Source organism: Amphiura filiformis, chromosome 1, assembly GCF_039555335.1.
Source record: "Amphiura filiformis chromosome 1, Afil_fr2py, whole genome shotgun sequence".
Taxonomy (NCBI): Eukaryota; Metazoa; Echinodermata; class Ophiuroidea; order Amphilepidida; family Amphiuridae; genus Amphiura; species Amphiura filiformis.
The window spans coordinates 46,738,676-46,753,337 of NC_092628.1; the positions used below are offsets into that span (position 1 = coordinate 46,738,676).

The 14,662-nt window shown below is 33.6% G+C and overlaps 1 protein-coding gene across 1 annotated transcript in view; it reads left to right on the forward strand.

The window, feature by feature from the left end:
• The first annotated feature begins 3,777 nt into the window (after positions 1–3,777).
• LOC140147871 (alpha-N-acetylneuraminide alpha-2,8-sialyltransferase-like) overlaps positions 3,778–14,662 on the forward strand; it is a 36,507-nt gene continuing 25,622 nt past the window's right edge. Inside the window, exon 1 of the mRNA XM_072169652.1 lies at positions 3,778–3,904. Within this exon, the coding sequence (XP_072025753.1) occupies positions 3,893–3,904 (12 nt within the window). The 5' untranslated portion in view covers positions 3,778–3,892. The remainder of the gene's footprint in view (positions 3,905–14,662) is intronic.

A 14,662-nucleotide genomic window follows, 5' to 3' on the forward strand; every position in this document is an offset into this window, starting at 1 on the left:
CATACATACATACATATTTTATTTATTTCCATCATATCAAAATACATGCAAGCAAATTTAACAAAACGGCAAAATAGAATTTAAAAAAGATGGCGGAGATGTAACAAAAGGCAAAAGCCTGAATTGAGCGTTACACCACCTTAAAAGAAATATTAGGCTAATTAATATAATACTAGAATTACAGAAATTAAGAATTACACTCAAATACATTTACACACACACACACACACACACAAACAGATGTCTCAAGCAACAAAAGCAAGGTAATGTAGGAAAATAACTCACAAAAATAAATCATTTGATCAATAAGTCAGAATTACGGATGTGATAAGAAAAATAGTTTCAACAAATCCTAAACCAATTATATACATGTACCACATACTGATACATAATTTACAACAAAGATATATTATATGCTTAGATTTTTCTCCATGAGAAAAGACGACAAACGCTTTTTAAAAGAATTTAAATTTCGAGCCGCTTTAATATCATGGGGAACGAGTTCCAAAGTTTCGGTCCCAAAGTTAATACAGATTTAATTTTGTGTATTTCGAGTCTGTAATCAGTCTTGTTTCTCGTATCATATTTGTGAATACTTTCCAATTCCGTAAATAAATTATCAAATGATTGAGGAAGTAAACCAGTTTTATACTTATACATTGCGAATTTCAAAAAATCAAAATTATTTGATATCAGAAGGACATTCTTCGTATTCAGAATGCATTTCGATACGTCTGATGTGCTCTCATGTCCCACAATAAATACTGTCCAAACGTTCAAACCCCACCCTTAAGGGGCAGCTATTCAATGAAATTTAAAACGGAGAAATAATCAAACGTGTACCTAATGCTCTCTTTAACTTCATCCTATTTTGTAAATTAATAAAGGAAATAAAATGCAAATAGTTCCATCAAGATTTGAACCAGCAATCTAGGGATTATGCATCCCAATTCCTCGAGTACACTTTGCAACTGACTCGCCAGAATGTTTTTTGTTTTGTTTTTGGCAATACTTAAATGGAAACAGTAATGGAATAAAAGTCCTTGATATCAAATGGATATGGTATAGCTGGTGCCATTCGCAACAAAACAAGATGCGCTTACTGTGCCACAAGGGACGGAATTTGTTAAATGCTGGGTACATCAGGCTAACTTACTGTGAGTCTTTTCAATGTATGGTGTACAGAAATATAGTCAGGGCTTTTTCAGAGAGGAGGAAAATGGGGAAAAGAGGGAAAAAGGTATGTTGACATAATCCTCAATAATATTATCACATTGTTCAAGACTAGAAATCATGTCTTCCTAAATAAATGTTTATGAAAGCAATTCATGATGTTGTGTTATGTTCGTCGTATCTGAATTATTTTCCTTACAAGGCTTAGAATTAGACGTTCAATTAAAACTGTGGACAGCGTTTTAATTTAATTCATTTGAAAAGAATTTTTCTAGACTTTACGTAACTGATTAACTCCATTTTGACCCATTTGTGTTTTTGGCTTTAACATAGATTAAGAATTTTAAGCAGTTAAGGGGGTACTACACCCCTGCCCAATTTTGTGCCTATTTTTGCATTTTTCTCATAAATTATAGTGCATTGGGGACAAGTAAGATATGTATATTATATGGGCAAGGACTACAACTACTGCACTGGAAATTTTATTTCAGCACAGGCAACAGCTGTGGAGTTACAGTCAAAAATGAGGGAAAACCAATATTTGATCAATAAATCAATAACTACTTGCCTTGAGTTGCTGAATTTTCAGTGCAGAAGTTGTAGTCCTTGCCCCTATAATCTTGTCACCAATGCGCTATCATTTTTGAGAAAAATGCAAAAATAGGCACAAAATTGGCCAGGGGTGTAGTACCCCCTTAACAGCATTTAATCATTGAATGCTATCTTCAGTAGCCAGTGTTTAAATAAGTGAGTGCAATCTTCAGTAAAAGGCATTTGAACCAGTGATTGCAATCTTGACAACATTTATACCAATGCATGCTATCTTCAGTAGACAACATTTATACCAGTGCCTGCTATCTTCAGTAGACATTTAAATCAGTGAATGCTTTCATCACTAGACAACATTTAAACCAGTGAAGGCTATCTTCAGTAGACATTTAAACCAGTGAAGGCTATCTTCAGTAGACATTTAAATCGGTGAAGGCTATCTTCAGTAGACATTTAAACCAGTGAATGATATTTTCAGTGGACAATATTTAAATCAGTGAGTCTTATTTAGTAAATAGCATTTGAACCAGTGATTGCAATCTTCACAATATTTATACCAGTGCATGCTTTCTTCAGTAGACATTAAAACCTGTGGATACTATCACCAATAGACTGCATATGACCCAGTGATTGCAATCTTCAGTAGACAACATTTATACCAGTGCATGCTATCTTCAGTAAACATTTAAATCGGTGAGTGCTATCTTCAGTAGTGAGCATTTGAACCAGTGATTGCAACTTTCAGGAGAAAACATTTAAATCAGTGCATGCTATCTTCAGTAGACATTTAAACCAGTGAATGCTATCTTCAGTAGACAACATTAAAACAGTGATTGCAATCTTCAGTAGACAACATTTATACCAGCGCATGCTATCTTCAGTAGACATTTAAATCTGTGAATGCTATCTTCAGTAGAGGACATTTATATCCGTGAATGCTATCTTCAGTAGACAGCATTTAAACCAATACATGCTATCTTCAGTAGACAACATTTAAACTATTGGATGCTATCTTCAGTAGACAGCGAGTGCTATCTTCAGTAGAGACCGTTTGGACCAGTAATTGCTATCTTCAGTGGAAAACATTAAAACCAGTGCAGGTTATCTTCAGTAGACGACATTTTAAACCAGTGATAGTTATCTACAATAGACAACATTTAAATCGATGAATGCTATCTTCAGTAGACATTTAAACCAGTGAAGGTTATCTTCAGTAGACATTTAAACCAGTGAAGGATATCTTCATTAGACATTTAAAACAGTGAAGGTTATCTTCAGTACACATTTAAACCAGTGCATGCTATCTTCAATAGGCGACATTTAAATCGGCGAATGCTATCTTCAGTAGACATTTAAACAAGTCAGTAGACATTTAAAACAGTGAAGGTTATCTTCAGTAGACCTGTAAACCAGTGAAGGCTATCTTCAATATACGACATTTAAATCGGTGAATGCTATCTTCAGTAGACATTTAAACCAGTCATGCCAGTACAGGTTATCTTCAATAGACGACATTTAAACCAATGAAGGCTATCTTCAGTAGACGACATTTAAACCAATGAAGGCTATCTTCAGTAGACATTTAAACCAGTCATGCCAGTGAAAGTTATCTTCAATATCTTCAATAGACGACATTTAAACCAATGAATGCAATCTTCAGTGGACATTTAAACCAGTGAAGGCTATCTTCAGTAGACGACATTTAAATCGGTGAATTGGTGAGTGCTATCTTCAGTAGACAACATTGATAATGAAAACCAGTTTTGGACAATAAATTGTAATAAAACAAGGGGCTCTACCTTTTCGTTGGCTTTTATTTTATACACATGAATAAATCTTAAAAAGGAAACTCGAGATCAGTATTTTAAATGTCAAGGGCATACTATTTAATATTGAAAAAAAAAAGACCTGTTACACTAGCTCTCGATGAATATTCGATGATTCGGTCTATACATCTTGAATATATATAATTAGACTGCGCTGTATCCAGCCACCTGCATGAATTCCCGGCATCTCCGGAAGCTATCCTCGATAACATTCATACTCATGATGCCGTACAAGACAGGTTGCGACGAAGTGCGTAATGTTGAGACACATTCAGCTCAAACATGATAGGAGAAACAACGCGACGGTTGTTATCTAAGCAGATGCAGTGGTACACCAGGAATTGATGTGTGGAGTGGTAAGCTTACTTATTTGTTTGATAAATATTAACAATTTAAGAATATCAACTTTTTTAAATAGAAAAGTAGGGGAGGGGGGATGACGCTGGCTGTGGATCACGAAATGTCCTTTTAAAAATCGCCGCGAGTTGACAGGCCAATATTCTCAAAGTAGAATTTCAAAAAGAAATATTGCATATTTTTGCATGTGATATTTATTTCTCGACAAAACTCACTTTAAAGACAGTAACTCGTTTACATTTTGACCCACCAAAATAATACAGAATTGTATAATGAAGAAAGGAGGCGGTCTGCTTTATCCTGGCAGGGCGTAAGACAATGCGAGACACAATTAATATAGGTATGCGATGATCGAAAACAATCGATGCAAGTTCAAGAAATAAATAACTTTATCGGAAGGTTGGGTATGAAGTATGAAGATATGGGCCATTCCACAGAATCGTGACTAAAACAAAGAAAAATGAATTTCGAATACGAATGAAAACATCTATATTGTGTATTTTACTTAGTGTAGTGCCACCCTATTGTCTCTGGCATACCTCAAGTCTAATAAATTATGATCTATTGGAGTAGAATTTTGGCCCCGCGTTTCAAAAAACAAGAGTACATGTTTTAAGGTCAAACAACTCGACGAAGACTCGGTAAAACGAATCAAGAAAGATAAGGGAAATGCTATCTTCAGTATACAGCATTTAAACCAATAAATGCTATCTTCAGTAGACAGCATTTAAACCAGAAAATGTTATCTTCAGAAGACCAATTTAAACCAGTAAGTGCTGTCTTCAGTAGACCGCATTTAAACCAGGAAATGATATATTTGGCAGACAGCATTTAAACCAATAAGTGCTATCTTCAGTGGACAGCATCTAAATCAATAAGTGCTATCTTCAGTAGACAACATTTAAACCAGTAAGTGATATCTTTAGCAGATAACATTTAAACCAGTAAATGCCGTCTTAAGTAGACAGCATTTAAACCAGTAAGTGCTATCTTAAGTAGACAACATTTAAACCAGTAAGTGCAATCTTAAGTAGACAACATTTAAACCAGTAAGTGCTATCTTAAGTAGACAACATTTAAACCAGTAAGTGCTATCTTAAGTAGACATTTAAACCAGTCAGTGCTATCTTAAGTAGACAACATTTAAACCAGTAAGTGCTATCTTAAGTAGACAACATTTAAACCAGTAAGTGCTATCTTAAGTAGACAACATTTAAACCAGTAAGTGCTATCTTAAGTAGACAACATTTAAACCAGTAAGTGCTATCTTAAGTAGACAACATTTAAACCAGTAAGTGATATCTTAAGTAGACAACATTTAAACCAGTAAGTGCTATCTTAAGTAGACATTTAAACCAGTAAGTGCTATCTTAAGTAGACAACATTTAAACCAGTAAGTGATATCTTAAGTAGACAAAATTTAAACCAGTAAGTGCTATCTTAAGTAGACAACATTTAAACCGGTAAGTGCTATCTTAAGTAGACAACATTTAAACCAGTAAGTGATATCTTAAGTAGACACAATTTAAACCAGTACGTGCTATCTTAAGTAGACAACATTTAAACCAGTAAGTGCTATCTTAAGTAGACAACATTTAAACCAGTAAGTGCTATCTTTAGTAGACAACATTTAAACCAGTAAGTGCTATCTTAAGTAGACAACATTTAAACCAGTAAGTGATATCTTAAGTAGACAACATTTAAACCAGTAAGTGATATCTTAAGTAGACAACATTTAAACCAGTAAGTGCTATCTTAAGTAGACAACATTTAAACCAGTAAGTGATATCTTAAGTAGACAACATTTAAACCAGTAAGTGATATCTTAAGTAGACAACATTTAAACCAGTAAGTGCTATCTTAAGTAGACAACATTTAAACCAGTAAGTGCTATCTTAAGTAGACAACATTTAAACCAGTAAGTGCTATCTTAAGTAGACAACATTTAAACCAGTAAGTGATATCTTAAGTAGACAACATTTAAACCAGTAAGTGCTATCTTAAGTAGACAACATTTAAACCAGTAAGTGATATCTTAAGTAGACAACATTTAAACCAGTAAGTGCTATCTTAAGTAGACAACATTTAAACCAGTAAGTGATATCTTAAGTAGACAACATTTAAACCAGTAAGTACTATCTTAAGTAGACAACATTTAAACCAGTAAGTGCTATCTTAAGTAGACAACATTTAAACCAGTAAGTGCTATCTTAAGTAGACAACATTTAAACCAGTAAGTGCTGTCTTTAGTATACAACATTTAAACATAGGTGGTATCTTCAGCAGATAGCATTTTAACCAGTAAGTCTTCGGTAGACGGCATTTAAAACAGTAAGTTTTATCTTCAGTAGACAAGATTTAGACCGGTAAGTGCTATCTGCAGTAGACAATATTTAAACCAGTAAGACCTATCTTCAGTAGACGGCATTTAAACCAGTCAGTGCTGTCTTCAGTAGACAACATTTGAACCAGTAAGTGCTATATTATATCTTGGTGTAGATTATTCATCTACATGATCTAGTAGTTCAAAACATTATTTTGTAAATTAAATCAAATACTGGAACTAAAATTTGCAACTCACTTTGCTACGTTGCGTCCGAAAGCATCGGACTTCGTCAGGCATCTGATTGAAGATGTTGTCAATGTTCAGTAGACAAGATTTAAACCGGTAAATGCATCTGCAGTAGACAATATTTAAACCAGTAAGACTAATCTTCAGTAGACAGTATTTAAACCAGTCAGTGCTGTCTTCAGTAGACAACAATTAAACCGGTAAGTGCTATCTTCAGTAGACGGAATTTAAACCAGGAAATGCCATCATCGGTAGTATTTAAATTAGTAAGTGTTATATTCGGTATACAGCATTTAAACCAGTCAGTGCTATCTTCAGTAGACAACATTTAAACCGGTAAGTGCTATCTTCAGTAGACAGCATTCAAACCAGTCAGTGTTATCTTCAGTAGACAGCATTTAAACCAGTAAGTGCTGTCTTCAGTAGACAACATTTCAACCAGGAAATGCTATCTTCGGTATTTAAACCAGTAAGTGCTATCTTTGGTAGACGGCATTTAAATGCTGTCTTCAGTAGACGACATTTAACCGGTAAGTGGTATCTTCAGTAGACAGCATTCAAACCAGTCAGTGTTATCCTCAATAGACAGCATTTAAACCAGTAAGTGCTGTCTTCAGTAGACAACATTTCAACCAGGAAATGCTATCTTCGGTAGACAGCATTTAAACCAGTAAGTGCTATCTTTGGTAGACGGCATTTAAAACAAGATGTTCTATCTTCAGGAGACGACAGCATTTAAACCAGTGCTATCTTCAACAGACAGCATGTCATCTAGTGAATACTATCTTTAGTATATAGCATTTAAACCAGTGGATGCTACCTTCAGTAGACAATATATCAGCGATTTCATATATTGTGAAAGCATAAGGCTTTGGTGAGTAGCCTACTTTTTTAATTTCAATCATTCTGAAACGAATGCGACAGAGGCGTTGAATCGATCTATGTATTACGCTCAAATGCATTCAATGTATGTGTAGATATTGATGTATACTGTTTGCTGTTGTAGGCTTGATGAGACCAGCGAGCAGCGCAGAACATAATTATTATCGGTATGCACGTCGATAAAAAGGGGTGCGTTTACTTCTGGATGAGAAACTGTTTTGGCCTGTATTTTTGATGATTAATAATATTTTCATTTTAAAGATTTGTTTGTTTTATTTGTTTTCCTATTGTAATTTGTTATTCTAATACGAAAAGGCACTCTAAGCCTAAGGCCATGTGTCTTATATTGGGATCGTTTAAAACTAGACTATGCCATTGTCGATTTTTGAAGTTATTAATCATGATGAACGCATTCAGTTGATCTCGAAATTATACTGTTATTTATTTCATCAAAATACTAATATAAAATGGTTATGAAAAAGTTAATATAATTATATTAGTGACAGTATACGTAGGCTTATATTATTGAATGCAACATTTCATAATGGCATAATTATAATGGCACATCAACACTGAATAATTCTGATTTTAGAATCTAGCAGTTTATTAATCGCGAAAGTCCGAGTTAAAAATCTGGAAGCCAACAAACAGAGGGAGTACGGTGACTGAAAAGATCAGATGTAAAAATCTATCAATTGTGCGCAAATTAAGTAAATCCAATAGCCAGTGTATGACGGGCAAGTGGACTACGGAAAAGTGTAACCCTTGACAGGGTGGCGGCGTGACATTTTTCTTGAAAAAATAAAATGATATTTTCAAAATGAAAATAAATACTTACAACCGTCATATTGGTCTTGTTTTAAAGCTTTATTTTTTTTTCAAATTTGATAAAAAAAACAGCACTTTAAGAAATAAAGATTCTAAAAAGATTCTAAAGTTGTCCTCTCAGGAGAACCCTTAGAGGTTCTAAAAAGAATCAAAAATGGTTCCAAAACCGTCGAAAATGGCCCCAAAATGTGATACAGAACTGTTTTCGGTTCTTTAGAGAACCTTTAAGGGTTCTCCAAAATTTTAGAGGTTCAAGGGGGGGTTCTCCTGAGAGGACAAAAAAGTTCTATATAGATTTAGATTTTCCATTGATGCTAATTAATTTTACGATTAATTCACCTTCGATCTTGCAGGGTGATGGGTGTCCAAATATGGATAAACAATTTGATGACATTATTTGTCTCCTTTTATGTTGAGTTGAAACTAAAGTAAATTCATTTAATTAATTAGACTAACGAGCACGTTTACATGCTCCTCCATACCTTGCAAGTAATTAGTCGAAAATGACAAACAAAGAGATATTGTAGGCCTATTCTTTCTGGTTTGGAATGATTATTTATGACTGAAAGCAGTTATACTGGAAAATATTTGATCAGCTAATTGGCATTAAACAAGGGAAGTGAGAGCAGACCTGATCAAATAATGTGGTTTGCCCACTTCACGCAAAACTAACATTACGCGTAACAGGAATAGAATACAATGGTAGGTTTCAATATAGATTTGATGTGTTTCATGATAACGCGCTTATAAATCTTGTCGCATTACTTCATTTTCATTTGGAGGACACTTTTCAAAAATTATCAAAATCTTTGGGCCGTCGGTACATTTTCAAATATGTGCCCCCTTGGTTTTGAAAAGCTGGATACGCTACTGGCTATCATCAGTAGATGGCATTTAAATCTTCCCTCCAACCTTTTCTTCTATTATACCTGGAGTGTTAGTGCACTGCCACTTCATCTGAGGATGTGACCAAGGTAGGTTAACTTTCTTGTCACCAACTCTCCAAGCAGCTGTCTTTTCACACCAAGTTCATCGAGGATTCTCATGTTTGTTCTTTTCTCATTCCAACTGATGTCTAGCATTCTTCTCCAGAAACACCCGGTTCTCATCTGCTTCCAGCCCTCCAAGCCATAAAGGATTACACTCCATACCAGTATCTTGATCAGTTTCATTTTTTTGTTGCAAGGTTTCGATTTAAATCAGTTACTGCTATATTGAGGAGATAAGTTACACTATGGACCATATATATGGATATATTTCAAGGCATATTCATTGTGTTCCTTTTAAGGACATTACACAAATATGTGAAGTTCATGATTTGCGACATAGGGTTTTGACCACTCAGCCAACTTCGAAACATCGCTACTTCCAAAGTAATACGATTTGAATGATCAAATTTTCAGATATTATAGCCTGTTATGTGTTAAAGATATTCCAATATCATTTCCTTATATTACGATCCACATTGGTACAATATATTAAGTTGAATGGTTGCGACATGATTTTCGCCGAATTGCTCGTTTTTAGTGGTTTTGACCCCATAATGGCCTCATCCCAATGGCATTGTTCAATAACCTGAATTAAACAACCATAGTGCAAAATTTGACCTCAAGTTGCAGTTTTTGTACCCAAATTGTCAAAGGTCATTCAATAAATGTACAAATGTATTGGGGTTAAAGAACTGTGCCCCTGATAGATGAGCATGCTGTGGATCCTAGTGTTAATGCACTTTTAACTATTAAAACAGGTGAATGTTGTTTTAGTACGGTTATTAATCACACAGTTAACACAAAATGTTTTCGTGGAAGGTTAGACAAAGTTGCCAGAAAAGGTTAAGTGTCGAGTTATACAAGTGTTATGTTGGCAACATTTTAAACTTTGGCAAAATATTTTACAATAACATTTTGACAGCATTATAAAAACTTGTTGCCGTTTTCATACAAAATATTTAAAACATTTTTATGACCTTTATATAGCCAGATATTTAAATGTTATAGATTGGACCAAATCCAAAATAACGTTTTAAGAGTAGACGAGGTATTGTTGGTAGAAGCAGCCAAAAAGTCGATTTTCATTATCTAAATCAATATATTATTGAAAAATGACACTTTGATATTTTGTAAAAGTTCATTCTACAAATCATATACTTTGAAAACTTGCTTGATTTATTGTTGTTAATGAGTTTTGTACGTTTTACAAAAGTGTTGTTGTTTCACCCCTGCTTACAACATAACTCAAGAACCACAAGACATACAAAAGTATATGTGATATTTAAATTCTTCTACGCATTCGCTATGAAATGATCAATGCAATTTTTGCTCAAGCTTATTACCATTCGCAAGATGCTGTGAAGTACCAAATCGCAACAGTTCAAATAGTTGCTAACCTTAACGCATATAATTATGTGTTTGCTGGGCAGTAAACAATATATTCAGCACTGAGCAATTAAATCTGTAAAAATCTTGTCATGTTGTCTACTAAGTTTGTTTTCGTGGATTTAACACTGATTTAAATGCTCTCTACTGAAGATAGCATTCGATATTTACTGGTTTATATTAATGGTTATCTTCTGAAGATATGCTGCCATCTGACGATATCATTCACTGGTTTAAATGCTCTCTAAATATAACATTCACTGGATTTAATGCTGTCTACTGAAGATAGCATACCGTAAAAACTCGATAGTTAGCGCATGTGCTTACTATCGAGCGCTTGTTCGTATATATAACTATGTGTATCGATGATTTGCTCAAAACCCCATTTTTTACATTTAAAAGCGCTCGATAGTAAGCACATATGCTAACTATCGAGTTTTCACGGTATCTAGGTTTGAATAATGTATACTAAAGATAACATGTTGTCTACTAAGCTAGATTGCATTGATTTAATACAATACCAAAGGTAGCATTCGCTGTACTGAATATAGAATTCACTGGTTTAAATGCTGTCTTCTGAAGATAACATTTTACAGGTTTAAATTAGGTTTCTAGCCTGATTTGTTATGTACATGGACTCTTTTGAAATCCAACACCTAAAAATACAAGATGGCCGCCAATTAGGTAATTTTGTGCATTTTTCGCTTTTATTCATCCCAAGTTTCCTTGACGCCAAATATGAAGTGTCTAGCATGTTTAATAAAAAAAAAAGCGTTTTTGGTGGAAACCGTCCCTGGAAAACCCTGTTCTACGGGCCCGACCGACCCAGATTTTGAACAAATTTGGGGGGAAAAATTCCTGTACAAATGAATGCCGACCCAAATTTCGGAAATTTCAGGAACAATGTTTTTGTATTTTCCTCAAATTTCAAATTGTTTACAGATTTTGGTGATTTTTTGGGTCATTTAAAAAAAGGCGACCGACCCTACTTGAAAGGTCTGTCCGCCCGTAGAACATGGTTTCTTTTTTTGTCGCCTTAAAGGAACATTTCGTGATCCACAGCCTCATCCCCCACACTTTTCTAAAAAAAAGTTGAGATTTTTATACCACTGGAAACCTCTGGCTACATAATGTATATTACAAATATGCCAAAATATCAGGTTAAAAAAAAATTAACCAATTTGATATTATAAAATCGTACATTTCGGCTTTAAATCTTTTCTCACTCCACACAAAAATGAGACCCTCATTCCAAAAACTATACGTACAATCTCACATGCGCAAATAAATGCACCAATGTTTCAATATTCTTTTTACAAAATGAAAAAACTGGAAATCAATTAAAGCAATTCTATAATGAATACATTTATTTGTAGGAATTCGTCTGTGTAATAATGCAAGATTACCACATAATTTTCGTTCACTTCATTCAAGAACATTTAAATCAGTCAATGATATCTTCATTAGACAATATATAAACCAGTTAATGCTATCTTCAGTAGACAGCAATTAAGTCAGTGGATACTATCTTCAGTACACAGCATATAAACCAGTGAATGCTAGCTTCAGTAGATAGTATTTAAATCGGTGAATGCGGTTTTTAGTACAGTGCATTTAAATCAATAAATGCTATCTAATCAGTCAATACTATCTTCAGTATAACATTAAATCAGTGAATGCTATCTTCAATAGACAACAATTTTAATTGTTGAAATTTTAATTTAAATTTACAATTTTACTTTAAAAATCAGTGAAAGCGATTTTCATTACACAGCATTTAAACCAGTGAACGCTATCTTCAGTATACAACATTTAAATTAGTGAATGATATCTTCAATAGACAACAATTTTAACTGATGAAAAGTTAATTTTAAGTTAGAAATTTTACTTTAAAAATCAGTGAAAACGATCTTCAGTATATACACAGCGTTTAAATCAGTGAATGCTATCTTTAGTAGACAGTATTTACGTCAGTGAATGCTATCTTTGCTAGACCACATTATTTTTTAAACAATTTAAACGTTTGCAAAAATGTTTTACAATAAACATTTTGACAACATTTTTGAAAACAACTTTTACGGTGTTTCTTTTTATACAGGGTGTAAAATTCTTCTTATACAGGGTGTAAAACGTTTTCGTGACCTTAATAATACCCCGACATAATCATAACACATGCATGTCTGCGTTTTCTGGGCAGCTGTCTTCAGTTCAGAACATTTAAACACTATCGTTAGTATACAGCACCATGAAATCAGTAAATGCCATCTTCAATAGATATAGATTTGAATCAATAAATATTATTCTCAGAATGGTCAATTCTAAATAAATATATATAGGTCCGTAACCCAATCAACAGCCTGTTTCCCCGATTTTTCTCATATGTTAATAAACGCGTATCACTTGTTGGGAGTGAAATTGTACAAAATAATGCACGTAAACTAAGATGTTGATGCGTCTAATGCACGAGCCCCGAAGCATTGATTTTATAAAATCAATCATTGAATGCTATTTTTAATAAGTAGGCTGTGTTCAATGTGAATGAACTATTTACCTGTCTACAAAGGATATCCTCCTTTCATTGTTTTGTCTCCCTTTTGTTTTGGACGGCTGCCATTCTCTCGTTTAAATCATCCATAAATATTCAATCAATTAATATAAAACTCATATCAATTTCAATTGCACGACTGTTTACCATATCAGTTCGGGGGCACTCGTAATTCACGGACGTCTCTGATTTCAAAGACGGGTCAGCGATTTCACATACGGGGGTATGTGATATCACGTCTCTGAAATAATTATGATACTGTTATGTGACATGACGCTTCAAGAGTATTTGATATCAGAGACGTCCGTGAATTATGACTGCCCCCGAACTGATATACCTTCCATTTTGGTAATTTCTGATTGGCAAATTTCAATTCATGTAGATTAATTAAGGAATCGGATAGCAACGTTTGTACAGTATTTTGTTTTATGGGACATGAATCGGATAGCAACGTTTGCACAATATTTTTTGTGGGACATGAGAGAACATCAGATATAGCGAATTGCATTCGGATTTCTGAATACGAGGAATGTCCTGATAACAAATAATTTTGATTTTTTTTTATGGCGACATAGGCTTAATACAAATTAAATTGTATGTCAAATTATTAAAATTTTATATTTTTGTTATTTTTCATATTTGACAGTCGTCGAAGTAAAATTCATAAATCTAATGATATGTACCTAAAGTGTAATATATAGGCCTAGTTAATCAAAACAGCTGAAGATAGTGCTCGATATAATTAGATAGTAGAGCGTGTAATAAAATACACAAAACAGCGTAATTATGTTATAACAGCATGATTTATTACTCGGAGTTTCACGCCTAAAACGGCGATCATCGGTGAACACTGTCAGCTATTTATCTGATGATCGCCGTTTTAGGCGTGAAACTCCGAGTAATAAATCATGCTGTTATAACATAATTACGCTGTTTTATGTATTTTATTTACCGAAAGTGTATGTAGCTGAGAGGAAAAGCCGACTGTCATTTGAAATTTTTGACCTTTCGTATTGAAGATAAGATACACATTTTCCCCCAAAGACCTAAATGTTTTCGTTTTAAATTTTTACATTTTCAAATGATAGACGGGTTTTCATTTAAGTACAATGTACTTCATAATTATTATTAGATTTAAAAAGTTTACTTCGAGGACTGTTAAATATCAAAAATATCAAAAATGTCAATTTTTAATAACTTTGACATAAAATTTGTATCATATCGCGAATTAAAAAAAAATCAAAATTATATGATATCATCAGGATATTCCTTGTATTCAGAATGCAAGTTGATGTGTCTGATGTGTTCTCATGTCCCACAAAAAATGCTGTGCCAAACGTTGCATTCGATTCTTTAAGGGCTGGGGTATGAACGTTTGGACAGTATTTATTTTGGGACATTAGAGCACATCAGACATATCGAATTGCATTCTGAATACGAAGAATGTCATTCTGATATCAAATAATTTTGATTTTTGAAATTCGCAATTTAATACACATTTTATGGCAAATCATTAAAATTGATATTTTTGATATTTAACAGTACTTGAAGTAAA